The sequence below is a fragment of the Salmo salar genome, chromosome 11 (genome assembly GCF_965601325.2).
Source record: "Salmo salar chromosome 11, fSalSal1, whole genome shotgun sequence".
Taxonomy (NCBI): Eukaryota; Metazoa; Chordata; class Actinopteri; order Salmoniformes; family Salmonidae; genus Salmo; species Salmo salar.
In genome coordinates this window covers 33434869-33452917 of record NC_138301.1, presented here as the reverse complement: position 1 = coordinate 33452917, position 18049 = coordinate 33434869, and the positions used below count along the sequence as shown (strand labels likewise).

The following is an 18049-nucleotide window of genomic DNA, read 5'->3' as shown; positions in this document are numbered from 1 at the left end:
AGTAGGCCTACAGGTAATGACCTGACTAGTAGACTACAGCAGTAGGCCTACAGAGGTAGTAATGACCTGACTAGTAGACCACAGCAGTAGGCCTACAGTTAATGACCTGACTAGTAGACCACAGCAGTAGGCCTACAGAGGTAGTAATGACCTGAATAGTAGACCACAGCAGTAGGCCTACAGAAGTAGTAATGACCTGACTAGTAGACCACAGCAGTAGGCCTACAGTTAATGACCTGACTAGTAGACCACAGCAGTAGGCCTACAGTTAATGACCTGACTAGTAGACCACAGCAGTAGACCTACAGTTAATGACCTGATTAGTAGACCACAGCAGTAGGCCTACAGACGAGTAGGCAGGTTTGGCAGGTTACTACAACAGACAATACAATAGGCATAAAAATACCATTTCTAAAGTGTCAGATTCTTATTGAACATGCATTAGTGAGGGAGAATGAGGATGTTTATAATCCTGTAGATAGATTAAGTAAGCAACTAACTTCTCCCCCATCAATACAGAGTGATATATAATGTAGGACATCATGCATGACACTGTGACAGGTTAACTAACTACAGAAGACATATGTTTAAAAACGTATGGACTATAATGATGTAGTAATGACAGACAATTAGTAACAACTTCATTAGACTATGCCTACAAGGTGTAAATTAAGGTAAGGTGCTGGTGACTGTGTCATAAGGGATAAGTGATAATAGATAAGAGTCATTGCCTACCCTTTGAGGACGTCTGTCCCTCCTCCCCTCCGCTTGGCCCGGCTGGCTCTGGGTTGGGTCGGAGTCTGCCTGGCCGGCTCGCTGTCTACAGTTAATAACGGCAAAGACACCAGCTCTCCTTCGGTAAGTCTAGCTTCTCCTCCGGTTCCCCCAGCCTGCCCAGCCTGCTCAGCCTCAGCCCCGCCAGGCTCCGTCCACAGCGACAGGACCGCCACCAGAGCCACCGCGAGCCTCACCAGCCGCCGCCGACACATTGCTACAGGCCTGGTGATCTTCTCACAAGTTCACAATAACTCCACTTTTTGGTCAAAAAAACAGTTGTCTTTTCGGTTTTAAGTCGCGTTTCTCCTAAATCCAACCGGGGTTCAGGGAAATAGTCCCGAGTCAAGCTGCAAAAAAAAAGATCAGATTGTTTTTCAGAAACAAGCAGAGAAATGTGCAGCGCAGAAGATGCTGCAATTTGGAAAGAAATAACTGGGCTATGATAGTTTTCTATAGACACTACGACTGTCTGCACGGAATGCATCTCTGCCAGATGTTGAGGTTACAGACGAACTATCTAACAATCATTTGTATACATAATACAAATAGTCCAATAAGAACATAAGTGGTACTTCAAGTTTGTTTTAATTAAAATCAAAAAGCATTGTGCAATTGCGCAGGAGAAAATGCCTACCTTCTCTCCACAGCTGGAGACAGTCGTCAAAGCAGACCAGGCGCAGTACCCCACGTACTTGCTGTTCCAGAATAAACGACTTCAAGAAAATGAGAAGAATAATGGAAAACAACCTCCAGTGACAAAATCAAATTCTCAATAGTCTAGCATTGTGTTTTTTCTTTATTAATCCGACACATCCGATATGATCAGGATGTCTTGATTCTGTATGGCGTGATCAGAGGCGTTGAGACATTCTACAGTATATGTAGAGAGAGGCGTTGAGACGTTCTACAGTAGCCGTGGAGAAGATAAGTCTTCTACCCTCTCCTTCTCTCCTGCTTTCTTTCTCTCCCTGTCTCTCACACAGCCAAACTCACTCACTCCCCATCCCTGCCCTCCTCAACTTTCCCCAAAAGGTTTTTGTCCTCTCGCGATACATACATTCCAGTCAAACAAGGGTCCACTACTGTTACAGTTACAAACACACAGTTAATGGTATAGCGCCATAGCAAAAAACCAACGACAGAGGGTGAGACATTTCATACAGCATTGGGACTTAGATGTTTGTTAGAATAATGTAAAGAGTAAAGACACCTACTTTGTTTTCAGCAGGTAAAATAGGCCTACGTGTGATAGAGAAAAGTGCAAAACTCATCCATGATATTTACAGCACAGTGTAACCAGGACAAGCCTAATCTCAGAACACATACCTTACATTTTGCTTAATTAACATTTATGTTACATAGTCTGTCCACTGTGCAAGCTTTACACAGTGTAAATGTAATGACAATATTGAGTAAAAACACAGAAGACAGTTTTTACAAACAGTGTGGAGGTGGAAGATGGTCATGTAAGGACACCTGTTGTGTCTTTGAGCAGGTTGAAAACCATTTGGAACTGATTGGAATCGTTTGGAACTGATTGGAATCGTTTAGAACTGATTGGAATAGTTTGGAACTGTTCAGAACGAACAGGACCTTTTGGAATGTGTTCTGAGACTCCACCACTCAGAGGTGATATCACTATGCTCTTTAATTAAACATCTCAACAACCCAGCCCACACGTCCCTCTCTCTCTCTGTGTCCCTCTCTCTCTCTCTGTCCCTCTCTCTCTCTCTCTGTCCCTCTCTCTCTCTCTGTCCCTCTCTCTCTCTTTCTCTGGAACGAAGTGTATCAGGGAAGGTCAGAGCCTTTGTGTGTGTGTGTGTGTGTGTGTGTGTGTGTGTGTGTGTGTGTGTGTGTGTGTGTGTGTGTGTGTGTGTGTGTGTGTGTGTGTGTGTGTGTGTGTGTGTGCCCGTGCATGCTTGCGAGCGTCTGTGTTCTGGAGGAGAGAGGGATGCTGATCCAGTCTCTGGTGGTTGTGGCATTAAAACTAATCATACACAGACTCAGTGTTCTGGAGATGTTGGGAAATTAGACCAGAGAGCAGAGCATGCCAGGGACACCACTTCCTCCTGTAATCTATCCCTCCCTCTCTCCTTCACTCCCTCTCTTCCACCGTCACTCCCTCTCTCCTTCACTCCCTCTCTTCCACCGTCACTCCCTCTCTCCCTCCCTCCCACTCTCCCGCTCTTGATCCCAACCTCCCTACCACCATCCCTTGTTCCCTCTGTCCCTTGTTCCCATATGCCCTCTATCTATTACTTCCTCCAAACTCTCCCTCCTTCCCATAGGCCCTCTATCTATCCCATCCTCCAAACTCTCCCTCCTTCCCATAGGCCCTCTATCTATCCCATCCTCCAAACTCTCCCTCCTTCCCATAGGCCCTCTATCTATCCTATCCTCCAAACTCTCCCTCCTTCCCATAGGCCCTCTATCTATCCTATCCTCCAAACTCTCCCTCCTTCCCATAGGCCCTCTATCTATCCTATCCTCCAAACTCTCCCTCCTTCCCATAGGCCCTCTATCTATCCTATCCTCCAAACGCTCCCTCCTTCCCATAGGCCCTCTATCTATCCCTTCTTCCAAACTCTCTCTCCTTCCCATAGGCCCTCTATCTATCCTATCCTCCAAACTCTCCCTCCTTCCCATAGGCCCTCTATCTATCCTATCCTCCAAACTCTCCCTCCTTCCCATAGGCCCTCTATCTATCCTATCCTCCAAACTCTCCCTCCTTCCCATAGGCCCTCTATCTATCCTATCCTCCAAACGCTCCCTCCTTCCCATATGCCCTCTATCTATCCCTTCTTCCAAACTCTCTCTACTTCCCATAGGCCCTCTATCTATCCTATCCTCCAAACTCTCCCTCCTTCCCATAGGCCCTCTATCTATCCCTTCTTCCAAACTCTCTCTCCTTCCCATAGGCCCTCTATCTATCCTATCCTCCAAACGCTCCCTCCTTCCCATATGCCCTCTATCTATCCCTTCTTCCAAACTCTCTCTACTTCCCATAGGCCCTCTATCTATCCTATCCTCCAAACTCTCCCTCCTTCCCATAGGCCCTCTATCTATCCCTTCTTCCAAACTCTCTCTCCTTCCCATAGACCCTCTATCTATCCCATCCTCCAAACTCTCCCTCCTTCCCATAGGCCCTCTATCTATCCCTTCTTCAAAACTCTCCCTCCTTCCCATAGGCCCTCTATCTATCCCATCCTCCAAACTCTCCCTCCTTCCCATAGGCCCTCTATCTATCCCTTCTTCAAAACTCTCCCTCCTTCCCATAGGCCCTCTATCTATCCCATCCTCCAAACTCTCCCTCCTTCCCATAGGCCCTCTATCTATCCTTTCCTCCAAACTCCCTCCTTCCCATAGGCCCTCTATCTATCTTTCTAGAGGAGAGTGGCCCATGCTAAGTTTCTAAACATGGGAATGGGTTATGAAAGTGTGTAAGAGAGAACCAGTGGAGTTAGAGGTGGAGTTGGAGTAGAGGGATTCAGGCAGCAGAGTAGAGATCTCCTGTAGTGTATCTGAGTGAGGGGTTGTGGTGGGTGGGGGAGCATGGGAAGTGGTATGAGGGGACGAGAAAAGAGGAGCCATGGAGAGCTGCTCTCAGATGAAGAGAACAGCTGGTGAGCACACTGGTCATCCAGTCCAGGCACTGTAATCCTACCATCTCTCACCCTGTCCAGGCACTGTAATCCTACCATTTCTCACCCAGTCCAGGCACTGTAATCCTACCATCTCTCACCCAGTCCAGGCACTGTAATCCTACCATCTCTCACCCAGTCCAGACACTGTAATCCTACCATCTCTCACCCAGTCCAGACACTGTAATCCTACCATCTCTCACCCAGTCCAGGCACTGTAATCCTACCATCTCTCACCCAGTCCAGACACTGTAATCCTACCATCACTCACCCAGTCCAGGCACTGTAATCCTACCATCTCTCACCCAGTCCAGGCACTGTAATCCTACCATCTCTCACCCAGTCCAGGCACTGTAATCCTACCATCTCTCATTCAGTCCAGGCACTGTAATCCTACCATCTCTCACCCTGTCCAGGCACTGTAATCCTACCATCTCTCACCCTGTCCAGGCATTGTAATCGTACCATCTCTCACCCAGTCCAGGCACTGTAATCCTACCATCTCTCACCCAGTCCAGGCACTGTAATCCTACCATCTCTCACCCAGTCCAGGCACTGTAATCCTACCATCTCTCATTCAGTCCAGGCACTGTAATCCTACCATCTCTCACCCTGTCCAGGCACTGTAATCCTACCATCTCTCACCCTGTCCAGGCACTGTAATCCTACCATCTCTCACCCAGTCCAGGCACTGTAATCCTACCATCTCTCACCCAGTCCAGGCACTGTAATCCTACCATCTCTCACCCAGTCCAGTCACTGTAATCCTACCATCTCTCACCCAGTCCAGTCACTGTAATCCTACCATCTCTCACCCAGTCCAGTCACTGTAATCCTACCATCTCTCACCCAGTCCAGGCACTGTAATCCTACCATCTCTCACCCAGTCCAGGCACTGTAATCCTACCATCTCTCACCCAGTCCAGGCACTGTAATCCTACCATCTCTCACCCAGTCCAGGCACTGTAATCCTACCATCTCTCACCCAGTCCAGTCACTGTAATCCTACCATCTCTCACCCAGTCCAGTCACTGTAATCCTACCATCTCTCACCCAGTCCAGGCACTGTAATCCTACCATCTCTCACCCAGTCCAGGCAATGTAATCCTACCCGCCACTCGGCCCAGCCTCTGCTTATTAGCTCAGTATAGTTCAGACAGGCCTTCCATCACAAGGAGAAGAGACAATAGGTTTCACTCCAGAAAGTTGTCCTCTCCCTTCACGACGCTGAGACAACGAGATGAGCAACAGCACCACCTAGTTTCTGCCAGTGTTGCTTTTACATACAGTCTAAACTTTAGCTATGATCTCAAATCGATCATTATTTATATGTGGCAATAGTGAGTCAAAAGTTTTGTTTTCATCATCTGGCGAGGACTACAGTAGAGTGAACAACAACAACATGGAGGCGGCATATTCCTGGAATAAAACACAGCCCTGGACTCTAATTTCTTACGGGAACCCCAACGATTATCATCCTGCAGTGTAATGTAGTGGTTGTGTGTGTGTGTGTCCTACATCATTAGTGCAGCTCTGAGCTCTCGGCCAACACACAGCCATCTGTACTGAATGACTGCAAAGGATATGAATACAAAAGTGACATCTTTCATAAACACATACAGACTTCAGTGGGTCAATGAGTTATTTACTTGGTTACAGTCAGGTTCCCCAACTCTCACTCTGACACTTTAACTAACTAACTAACCTCTCTCTCTCTCTCTCTCTCTCTCTCAGACAGCAGTAACTGTATAGGGAGTGATCAGTATTTATGCTCCAGACAGAAGTAGCTTCAGTTAGGCATTCTCACACTGTGTGTTGTCTTTGGCAGTACAGGCCTCGCTTCATTTCTTTATGTCTTCTGCTGCAGAGCCAGAGAGAGACAATATTAATGTGAGATATGTCTAGAAAATGAGACGAAGCAGAGATGGTTCTATTCCCTGTACAATCCAGATGATTGTAAATTGTTCAGAGTTTAGAGTTTATTCTGTTGTCATGAGAAAAATAATGGAATTCTGAATACTTTCCTCCATTCTTATAGTTTGGCCTCAACCTTGTAGTGTGTGTGTGTGTGTGTGTGTGTGTGTGTGTGTGTGTGTGTGTGTGTGTGTGTGTGTGTGTGTGTGTGTGTGTGTGTGATCTGACCATCTTAGGCATGGAAAACGTCCTCTCTGACTTTACCCCAGTGGCACACCAAAAATATCCGCTAGACACACACACACACACACACACACACACACACACACACACACACACACACACACACACACACACACACACACACACACACACACACACACACTTTAAATATTTTATTTGAATTCACAAATCAAATTTACAAAAAAAGGATCCAAACATTTCAAAGGTCCCTGTATGCATGGCAGTCCAGGGTACAGGAAGCACCTCCTTCACCAAACAGCTAGGCTGCCCACGACAGCTGAAACAGAACGGTACCTAGCCAACTGGTCTCCTTCACCAAACAGCTAGGCTGCCCACGACAGCTGAAACAGAGCGGTACCTAGCCAACTGGTGTCCTTCACCAAACAGCTAGGCTGCCCACGACAGCTGAAACAGAGCGGTACCTAGCCAACTGGTGTCCTTCACCAAACAGCTAGGCTGCCCACGACAGCTGAAACAGAGCGGTACCTAGCCAACTGGTCTCCTGGGAGACAGTGTGGTCAGTAGCTGAGAGACAGAGTGGTCAGTAGCTGTGAGACAGTGTGGTCAGTAGCTGGGAGACAGAGTGGTCAGTAGTTGGGAGAAAGAGTGGTCAGTAGCTGGGAGACAGAGTGGTCAGTACCTGGGAGACAGAGTGGTCAGTAGCTGGGAGACAGAGAGATCAGTAGCTGGGAGACAGAGAGATCAGTAGCTGGGAGACAGAGTGGTCAGTAGCTGGGAGACAGTGTGGTCAGTAGCTGGGAGACAGAGCGATCAGTAGCTGGGAGACAGAGTGGTCAGTAGCTGGGAGACAGAGAGATCAGTAGCTGGGAGACAGTGTGGTCAGTAGCTGAGAGACAGAGTGGTCAGTAGCTGGGAGACAGTGTGGTCAGTAGCTGGGAGACAGAGTGGTCAGTAGCTGGGAGACAGAGTGGTCAGTAGCTGGGAGACAGAGTGGTCAGTAGCTGGGAGACAGAGATATCAGTAGCTGGGAGACAGAGTGGTCAGTAGCTGGGAGACAGAGAGATCAGTAGCTGGGAGACAGTGTGGTCAGTAGCTGAGAGACAGAGTGGTCAGTAGCTGTGAGACAGTGTGGTCAGTAGCTGGGAGACAGAGTGGTCAGTAGCTGGGAGACAGAGTGGTCAGTAGCTGGGAGACAGAGTGATCAGTAGCTGGGAGACAGAGTAGTCAGTAGCTGAGAGACAGAGTGGTCAGTAGCTGTGAGACAGTGTGGTCAGTAGCTGGGAGACAGAGTGGTCAGTAGTTGGGAGAAAAAGTGGTCAGTAGCTGGGAGACAGAGTGGTCAGTACCTGGGAGACAGAGAGGTCAGTAGCTGGGAGACAGAGTGGTCAGTAGCTGGGAGACAGAGTGGTCAGAAGCTGGGAGATAGAGAGGTCAGTAGCTGGGAGACAGAGTGGTCAGTAGCTGGGAGACAGAGTGGTCAGTAGCTGGGAGACAGAGTGGTCAGTAGCTGGGAGATAGAGAGGTCAGTAGCTGGGAGACAGAGTGGTCAGTAGCTGGGATACAGAGTGGTCAGTAGCTGGGAGACAGAGTGGTCAGTAGCTGGGAGACAGAGTGGTCAGTAGCTGGGAGACAGAGAGGTCAGTAGCTGAGAGACAGAGTGGTCAGTAGCTGTGAGACAGTGTGGTCAGTAGCTGGGAGACAGAGAGTTGCAGTAGCTGGGAGACAGTGTGGTCAGTAGCTTGGAGACATAGTGGTCAGTAGCTGGGAGACAGAGAGGTCAGTAGATGGGAGACAGAGAGGTCAGTAGCTGGGAGACAGAGTGGTCAGTAGCTGGGAGACAGAGTGGTCAGTAGCTGGGAGATAGTGTGGTCAGTAGCTGGGAGACAGAGAGGTCAGTAGCTGGGAGACAGAGTGGTCAGTAGCTGAGAAACAGAGAGGTCAGTAGCTGGGAGACAAAGAGGTCAGTAGCTGGGAGACAGAGTGGTCAGTGGCTGGGAGACAGAGAGGTCAGTAGCTGGGAGACAGAGAGGTCAGAAGCTGAGAGACAGAGAGGTCAGTAGCTGGTAGACAGTGTGGTCAGTAGCTGGGAGACAGTGTGGTCAGTAGCTTGGAGACAGAGTGGTCAATAGCTGGGAGACAGAGTGGTCAGTAGCTGGGAGACAGAGTGGTCAGTAGATGGGAGACAGAGAGGTCAGTTGCTGAGATACAGAGAGGTCAGTAGCTGGTAGACAGTGTGGTCAGTAGCTGTGAGACAGTGTGGTCAGTAGCTGTGAGACAGTGTGGTCAGTAGCTGGGAGACAGAGTGGTCAGTAGCTGAGAGACAGAGCGGTCAGTAGATGGGAGACAGAGAGGCCAGTAGCTGGGAGACAGAGTGGTCAGTAGCTGGGAGACACAGTGGTCAGTAGCTGGCAGACAGTGTTGTCAGTAGCTGCGAGACAGAGAGGTCAGTAGCTGGGAGACAGAGTGTTGCAGTAGCTGGGAGACAGAGAGGTCAGTAGCTGAGAGACAGAGTGGTCAGTAGCTGCGAGACAGAGTGGTCAGTAGCTGAGAGACAGTGTGGTCAGTAGCTGGGAGACAGAGTGGTCAGTAGCTGGGAGACAGAGAGCTCAGTAGCTGGGAGACAGTGTGGTCAGTAGCTGGGAGACAGAGTGGTCAGTAACTGGGAAACAGAGAGGTCAGTAGCTGGGAGACAGAGTGGTCAGTAGCTGGGAGACAGAGTGGTCAGTAGCTGGGAGACAGAGTGGTCAGTAGCTGGGAGACAGAGAGATCAGTAGCTGGGAGACAGAGTGGTCAGTTGCTGAGAGACAGAGAGGTCAGTAGCTGGGAGACAGAGTGGTCAGTAGCTGGGAGACAGAGAGATCAGTAGCTGGGAGACAGAGTGGTCAGTAGCTGGGAGACAGTGTGGTCAGTAGCTGGGAGACAGAGCGATCAGTAGCTGGGAGACAGAGTGGTCAGTAGCTGGGAGACAGAGAGATCAGTAGCTGGGAGACAGTGTGGTCAGTAGCTGAGAGACAGAGAGGTCAGTAGCTGTGAGACAGTGTGGTCAGTAGCTGGGAGACAGAGTGGTCAGTAGCTGGGAGACAGAGTGGTCAGTAGCTGGGAGACAGAGTGGTCAGTAGCTGGGAGACAGAGATATCAGTAGCTGGGAGACAGAGTGGTCAGTAGCTGGGAGACAGAGAGATCAGTAGCTGGGAGACAGAGTGGTCAGTAGTTGGGAGAAAGAGTGGTCAGTAGCTGGGAGACAGAGTGGTCAGTACCTGGGAGACAGAGTGGTCAGTAGCTGGGAGACAGAGAGATCAGTAGCTGGGAGACAGAGAGATCAGTAGCTGGGAGACAGAGTGGTCAGTAGCTGGGAGACAGTGTGGTCAGTAGCTGGGAGACAGAGCGATCAGTAGCTGGGAGACAGAGTGGTCAGTAGCTGGGAGACAGAGGTCAGTAGCTGGGAGACAGAGTGGTCAGTAGCTGGGAGACAGTGTGGTCAGTAGCTGCGAGACAGAGAGGTCAGTAGCTGGGAGACAAAGAGGTCAGTAGCTGGGAGACAGAGTGGTCAGTAGCTGAGAGACAGAGAGGTCAGTAGCTGGGAGACAGAGTGGTCAGTAGCTGGGAGACAGAGTGGTCAGTGGCTGGGAGACAGAGAGGTCAGTAGCTGGGAGACAGAGTGGTCAGTAATTGGGAGACAGAGAGATCAGTAGCTGGGAGACAGAGAGGTCAGTAGCTGGGAGACAGAGTGGTCAGTAGCTGGGAGACAGAGTGGTCAGTAGCTGGGAGACAGAGAGGTCAGTAGCAGGGAGACAGAGTGGTCAGTAGCTGGGAGACAGTGTGGTCAGTAGCTGGGAGACAGAGTGGTCAGTAGCTGGGAGACTGAGTGGTCAGTGGCTGGGAGACAGAGAGGTCAGTAGCTGAGAGACAGAGTGGTCAGTAGCTGAGAGACAGAGTGGTCAGTAGCTGGGAGACAGAGTGGTCAGTAGCTGGGAGACAGAGTGGTCAGTAGCTGGGAGACAGAGTGGTCAGTAGCTGGGAGACAGAGAGGTCAGTAGCTGGGAGACAGAGTGGTCAGTAGCTGGGAGACAGAGTGGTCAGTAGCTGGGAGACAGAGTGGTCAGTAGCTGGGAGACAGAGTGGTCAGTAGCTGGGAGACAGAGTGGTCAGTAGCTGGGAGACAGAGAGGTCAGTAGCTGGGAGACAGAGTGGTCAGTAGCTGGGAGACAGAGAGGTCAGTAGCTGGGAGACAGAGTGGTCAGTAGCTGGGAGACAGAGTGGTCAGTAGCTGGGAGACAGAGAGGTCAGTAGCTGGGAGACAGAGTGGTCAGTAGCTGGGAGACAGAGTGGTCAGTAGCTGGGAGACAGAGTGGTCAGTAGCTGGGAGACAGAGTGGTCAGTAGCTGGGAGACAGAGTGGTCAGTAGCTGGGAGACAGTGTGGTCAGTAGCTGAGAGACAGAGTGGTCAGTAGCTGGGAGACAGTGTGGTCAGTAGCTGGGAGACAGAGTGGTCAGTAGCTGGGAGACAGAGTGGTCAGTAGCTGGGAGACAGAGTGGTCAGTAGCTGGGAGACAGAGATATCAGTAGCTGGGAGACAGAGTGGTCAGTAGCTGGGAGACAGAGAGATCAGTAGCTGGGAGACAGTGTGGTCAGTAGCTGAGAGACAGAGTGGTCAGTAGCTGTGAGACAGTGTGGTCAGTAGCTGGGAGACAGAGTGGTCAGTAGCTGGGAGACAGAGTGGTCAGTAGCTGGGAGACAGAGTGGTCAGTAGCTGGGAGACAGAGTGGTCAGTAGCTGGGAGACAGAGTGGTCAGTAGCTGGGAGACAGAGTGGTCAGTAGCTGGGAGACAGAGTGGTCAGTAGCTGGGAGACAGAGTGGTCAGTAGCTGGGAGACAGAGTGGTCAGTAGCTGGGAGACAGAGTGGTCAGTAGCTGGGAGACAGAGTGGTCAGTAGCTGGGAGACAGAGTGGTCAGTAGCTGGGAGACAGAGTGGTCAGTAGCTGGGAGACAGAGTGGTCAGTAGCTGGGAGACAGAGTGGTCAGTAGCTGGGAGACAGAGTGGTCAGTAGCTGGGAGACAGAGAGGTCAGTAGCTGGGAGACAGAGTGGTCAGTAGCTGGGAGACAGAGTGGTCAGTAGCTGGGAGACAGAGTGGTCAGTAGCTGGGAGACAGAGTGGTCAGTAGCTGGGAGACAGAGTGGTCAGTAGCTGGGAGACAGAGTGGTCAGTAGCTGGGAGACAGAGTGGTCAGTAGCTGGGAGACAGAGTGGTCAGTAGCTGGGAGACAGAGTGGTCAGTAGCTGGGAGACAGAGAGGTCAGTAGCTGAGAGACAGAGTGGTCAGTAGCTGGGAGACAGTGTGGTCAGTAGCTGGGAGACAGAGAGTTGCAGTAGCTGGGAGACAGTGTGGTCAGTAGCTTGGAGACATAGTGGTCAGTAGCTGGGAGACAGAGAGGTCAGTAGATGGGAGACAGAGAGGTCAGTAGCTGGGAGACAGAGTGGTCAGTAGCTGGGAGACAGAGTGGTCAGTAGCTGGGAGACAGTGTGGTCAGTAGCTGGGAGACAGAGAGGTCAGTAGCTGGGAGACAGAGTGGTCAGTAGCTGGGAGACAGAGAGGTCAGTAGCTGGGAGACAGAGTGGTCAGTAGCTGGGAGACAGAGTGGTCAGTGGCTGGGAGACAGAGAGGTCAGTAGCTGGGAGACAGAGAGGTCAGTAGCTGGGAGACAGAGTGGTCAGTAGCTGGGAGACAGAGTGGTCAGTAGCTGGGAGACAGAGTGGTCAGTAGCTGGGAGACAGAGTGGTCAGTAGCTGGGAGACAGAGAGGTCAGTAGCTGGGAGACAGAGTGGTCAGTAGCTGGGAGACAGTGTGGTCAGTAGCTGGGAGACAGAGTGGTCAGTAGCTGGGAGACAGAGAGGTCAGTAGCTGGGAGACAGAGTGGTCAGTGGCTGGGAGACAGAGAGGTCAGTAGCTGGGAGACAGAGAGGTCAGAAGCTGAGAGACAGAGAGGTCAGTAGCTGGGAGACAGAGTGGTCAGTAGCTGGGAGACAGAGAGGTCAGTTGCTGGCAGACAGAGTGGTCAATAGCTGGGAGACAGAGTGGTCAGTAGCTGGGAGACAGAGTGGTCAGTAGCTGGGAGACAGAGAGGTCAGTTGCTGAGATACAGAGAGGTCAGTAGCTGGTAGACAGTGTGGTCAGTAGCTGTGAGACAGTGTGGTCAGTAGCTGGGAGACAGTGTGGTCAGTAGCTGGGAGACAGAGTGTTGCAGTAGCTGGGAGACAGTGTGGTCAGTAGCTGGGAGACAGAGTGGTCAGTAGCTGAGAGACAGAGCGGTCAGTAGATGGGAGACAGAGAGGCCAGTAGCTGGGAGACAGAGTGGTCAGTAGCTGGGAGACAGAGTGGTCAGTAGCTGGCAGACAGTGTGGTCAGTAGCTGCGAGACAGAGAGGTCAGTAGCTGGGAGACAGAGTGTTGCAGTAGCTGGGAGACAGAGAGGTCAGTAGCTGAGAGACAGAGTGGTCAGTAGCTGCGAGACAGAGTGGTCAGTAGCTGAGAGACAGAGTGGTCAGTAGCTGGGAGACAGATTGGTCAGTAGCTGGGAGACAGAGTTGTCAGTAGCTGGGAGACAGTGTGGTCAGTAGCTGGGAGATAGAGTGGTCAGTAGCTGGGAGACAGAGAGGTCAGTAGCTGGGAGACAGTGTGGTCAGTAGCTGAGAGACAGAGCGGTCAGTAGCTGTGAGACAGTGTGGTCAGTAGCTGGGAGACAGAGTGGTCAGTAGCTGGGAGACAGAGTGGTCAGTGGCTGGGAGACAGAGTGGTCAGTAGCTGGGAGACAGAGATATCAGTAGCTGGGAGACAGAGTGGTCAGTAGCTGGGAGACAGAGAGATCAGTAGCTGGGAGACAGTGTGGTCAGTAGCTGAGAGACAGAGTGGTCAGTAGCTGTGAGACAGTGTGGTCAGTAGCTGGGAGACAGAGTGGTCAGTAGCTGGGAGACAGAGTGGTCAGTAGCTGGGAGACAGAGTGGTCAGTAGCTGGGAGACAGAGTGGTCAGTAGCTGGGAGACAGAGTGGTCAGTGGCTGGGAGACAGAGTGGTCAGTAGCTGGGAGACAGAGATATCAGTAGCTGGGAGACAGAGTGGTCAGTAGCTGGGAGACAGAGAGATCAGTAGCTGGGAGACAGTGTGGTCAGTAGCTGAGAGACAGAGTGGTCAGTAGCTGTGAGACAGTGTGGTCAGTAGCTGGGAGACAGAGTGGTCAGTAGCTGGGAGACAGAGTGGTCAGTAGCTGGGAGACAGAGTGATCAGTAGCTGGGAGACAGAGAGATCAGTAGCTGGGAGACAGAGTGGTCAGTAGCTGTGAGGCAGTGTTTTCAGTAGCTGGGAGACAGAGTGGTCAGTAGTTGGGGAGAAAGAGTGGTCAGTAGCTGGGAGACAGAGTGGTCAGTACCTGGGAGACAGAGAGGTCAGTAGCTGGGAGACAGAGTGGTCAGTAGCTGGGAGACAGAGTGGTCAGTAGCTGGGAGACAGAGAGGTCAGTAGCTGGGAGACAGAGTGGTCAGTAGCTGGGAGACAGAGTGGTCAGTAGCTGGGAGACAGAGTGGTCAGTAGCTGGGAGACAGAGTGGTCAGTAGCTGGGAGATAGAGAGGTCAGTAGCTGGGAGACAGAGTGGTCAGTAGCTGGGAGACAGAGTGGTCAGTAGCTGGGATACAGAGTGGTCAGTAGCTGGGAGACAGAGTGGTCAGTAGCTGGGAGACAGAGTGGTCAGTAGCTGGGAGACAGAGTGGTCAGTAGCTGGGAGACAGAGAGGTCAGTAGCTGGAGACAGTGTGGTCAGTAGCTGGGAGACAGAGGGTCAGTAGCTGGAGACAGTGTGGTCAGTAGCTGGGAGACAGAGAGTTGCAGTAGCTGGGAGACAGTGTGGTCAGTAGCTGGGAGACAGAGTGGTCAGTAGCTGGGAGACAGAGTGGTCAGTAGCTGGGAGACAGTGTGGTCAGTAGCTGCGAGACAGAGAGGTCAGTAGCTGGGAGACAGAGTGGTCAGTAGCTGGGAGACAGAGAGGTCAGTAGCTGGGAGACAGAGTGGTCAGTAGCTGGGAGACAGAGTGGTCAGTAGCTGGGAGACAGAGTGGTCAGTAGCTGGGAGACAGAGAGGTCAGTAGCTGGGAGACAGAGTGGTCAGTAGCTGGGAGACAGAGAGATCAGTAGCTGGGAGACAGAGTGGTCAGTAGCTGCGAGACAGAGTGGTCAGTAGCTGGGAGACAGAGAGGTCAGTAGCTGGGAGACAGAGTGGTCAGTAGCTGGGAGACAGAGTGGTCAGTAGCTGGGAGACAGTGTGGTCAGTAGCTGGGAGACAGAGTGGTCAGTAGCTGGGAGACAGAGTGGTCAGTAGCTGGGAGACAGAGTGGTCAGTAGCTGGGAGACAGAGAGGTCAGTAGCTGGGAGACAGAGTGGTCAGTAGCTGGGAGACAGAGTGGTCAGTAGCTGGGAGACAGAGTGGTCAGTAGCTGGGAGACAGAGTGGTCAGTAGCTGGGAGACAGAGTGGTCAGTAGCTGGGAGACAGAGTGGTCAGTAGCTGGGAGACAGAGTGGTCAGTAGCTGGGAGACAGAGTGGTCAGTAGCTGGGAGACAGAGTGGTCAGTAGCTGGGAGACAGAGTGGTCAGTAGCTGGGAGACAGAGTGGTCAGTAGCTGGGAGACAGAGAGGTCAGTAGCTGGGAGACAGAGTGGTCAGTAGCTGGGAGACAGAGTGGTCAGTAGCTGGGAGACAGAGTGGTCAGTAGCTGGGAGACAGAGTGGTCAGTAGCTGGGAGACAGAGTGGTCAGTAGCTGGGAGACAGAGTGGTCAGTAGCTGGGAGACAGAGTGGTCAGTAGTTGGGAGACAGAGTGGTCAGTAGCTGGGAGACAGAGTGGTCAGTAGCTGGGAGACAGAGTGGTCAGTAGCTGGGAGACAGAGTGGTCAGTAGCTGGGAGACAGAGTGGTCAGTAGCTGGGAGACAGAGTGGTCAGTAGCTGGGAGACAGAGTGGTCAGTAGCTGGGAGACAGAGAGGTCAGTAGCTGAGAGACAGAGTGGTCAGTAGCTGGTAGACAGTGTGGTCAGTAGCTGGGAGACAGAGAGTTGCAGTAGCTGGGAGACAGTGTGGTCAGTAGCTTGGAGACATAGTGGTCAGTAGCTGGGAGACAGAGATGTCAGTAGATGGGAGACAGAGAGGTCAGTAGCTGGGAGACAGAGTGGTCAGTAGCTGGGAGACAGAGTGGTCAGTAGCTGGGAGACAGTGTGGTCAGTAGCTGCGAGACAGAGAGGTCAGTAGCTGGGAGACAGAGAGGTCAGTAGCTGGGAGACAGAGTGGTCAGTAGCTGAGAGACAGAGAGGTCAGTAGCTGGGAGACAGACTGGTCAGTAGCTGGGAGACAGAGTGGTCAGTGGCTGGGAGACAGAGAGGTCAGTAGCTGGGAGACAGAGTGGTCAGTAGCTGGGAGACAGAGAGATCAGTAGCTGGGAGACAGAGTGGTCAGTAGCTGAGAGACAGAGAGGTCAGTAGCTGGGAGACAGACTGGTCAGTAGCTGGGAGACAGAGTGGTCAGTAGCTTGGAGACAGAGAGGTCAGTAGCTGGGAGACAGAGTGGTCAGTAGCTGGGAGACAGTGTGGTCAGTAGCTGGGAGACAGAGTGTTCAGTAGCTGGGAGACAGAGTGGTCAGTGGCTGGGAGACAGAGAGGTCAGTAGCTGGGAGACAGAGAGGACAGAAGCTGAGAGACAGAGAGGTCAGTAGCTGGTAGACAGTGTGGTCAGTAGCTGGGAGACAGTGTGGTCAGTAGCTTGGAGACAGAGTGTTGCAGTGGCTGGGAGACAGAGTGGTCAGTAGCTGGGAGACAGAGAGGTCAGTTGCTGGCAGACAGAGTGGTCAATAGCTGGGAGACAGAGTGGTCAGTAGCTGGGAGACAGAGTGGTCAGTAGCTGGGAGACAGAGAGGTCAGTTGCTGAGATACAGAGAGGTCAGTAGCTGGTAGACAGTGTGGTCAGTAGCTGTGAGACAGTGTGGTCAGTAGCTGGGAGACAGTGTGGTCAGTAGCTGGGAGACAGAGTGTTGCAGTAGCTGGGAGACAGTGTGGTCAGTAGCTGGGAGACAGAGTGGTCAGTAGCTGAGAGACAGAGCGGTCAGTAGATGGGAGACAGAGAGGCCAGTAGCTGGGAGACAGAGTGGTCAGTAGCTGGGAGACAGAGTGGTCAGTAGCTGGCAGACAGTGTGGTCAGTAGCTGGGAGACAGAGAGGTCAGTAGCTGGGAGACAGAGTGGTCAGTAGCTGGGAGACAGAGAGGTCAGTAGCTGAGAGACAGAGTGGTCAGTAGCTGCGAGACAGAGTGGTCAGTAGCTGAGAGACAGAGAGGTCAGTAGCTGGGAGACAGATTGGTCAGTAGCTGGGAGACAGAGTTGTCAGTAGCTGGGAGACAGTGTGGTCAGTAGCTGGGAGATAGAGTGGTCAGTAGCTGGGAGACAGAGAGGTCAGTAGCTGGGAGACAGTGTGGTCAGTAGCTGAGAGACAGAGCGGTCAGTAGCTGTGAGACAGTGTGGTCAGTAGCTGGGAGACAGAGTGGTCAGTAGCTGGGAGACAGAGTGGTCAGTGGCTGGGAGACAGAGTGGTCAGTAGCTGGGAGACAGAGATATCAGTAGCTGGGAGACAGAGTGGTCAGTAGCTGGGAGACAGAGAGATCAGTAGCTGGGAGACAGTGTGGTCAGTAGCTGAGAGACAGAGTGGTCAGTAGCTGTGAGACAGTGTGGTCAGTAGCTGGGAGACAGAGTGGTCAGTAGCTGGGAGACAGAGTGGTCAGTAGCTGGGAGACAGAGTGATCAGTAGCTGGGAGACAGAGTGGTCAGTAGCTGGGAGACAGAGTGGTCAGTGGCTGGGAGACAGAGTGGTCAGTAGCTGGGAGACAGAGATATCAGTAGCTGGGAGACAGAGTGGTCAGTAGCTGGGAGACAGAGAGATCAGTAGCTGGGAGACAGTGTGGTCAGTAGCTGAGAGACAGAGTGGTCAGTAGCTGGGAGACAGTGTGGTCAGTAGCTGGGAGACAGAGTGGTCAGTAGCTGGGAGACAGAGTGATCAGTAGCTGGGAGACAGAGAGATCAGTAGCTGGGAGACAGAGTGGTCAGTAGCTGTGAGGCAGTGTTTTCAGTAGCTGGGAGACAGAGTGGTCAGTAGTTGGGGAGAAAGAGTGGTCAGTAGCTGGGAGACAGAGTGGTCAGTACCTGGGAGACAGAGAGGTCAGTAGCTGGGAGACAGAGTGGTCAGTAGCTGGGAGACAGAGTGGTCAGTAGCTGGGAGATAGAGAGGTCAGTAGCTGGGAGACAGAGTGGTCAGTAGCTGGGAGACAGAGTGGTCAGTAGCTGGGAGACAGAGTGGTCAGTAGCTGGGAGACAGAGTGGTCAGTAGCTGGGAGACAGAGTGGTCAGTAGCTGGGAGACAGAGAGGTTAGTAGCTGAGAGACAGAGTGGTCAGTAGCTGGTAGACAGTGTGGTCAGTCGCTGGGAGACAGAGAGTTG

At 52.1% G+C, this 18049-nt stretch overlaps 1 protein-coding gene across 3 annotated transcripts in view; it reads right to left on the bottom strand.

Annotated features, from left to right (window-relative positions):
• The window catches only part of LOC106595265 (fibrillin-1), a 169136-nt gene extending 167364 nt beyond the window's left edge, over positions 1-1772 (bottom strand). The window contains exons 1-2 of one of the 3 annotated variants that reach the window (XM_082957870.1): positions 1412-1772; positions 736-1124 (exon numbers count right to left, since the gene is read on the bottom strand). In XM_082957870.1, coding sequence (XP_082813996.1) covers positions 736-989 — 254 coding nt within the window. In that variant the 5' untranslated portion in view covers positions 990-1124; positions 1412-1772. The remainder of the gene's footprint in view (positions 1-735; positions 1125-1411) is intronic. The other 2 variants (XM_082957869.1, XM_082957868.1) reach the window with 2 other exon arrangements.
• Positions 1773-18049: the final 16277 nt, after the last annotated feature.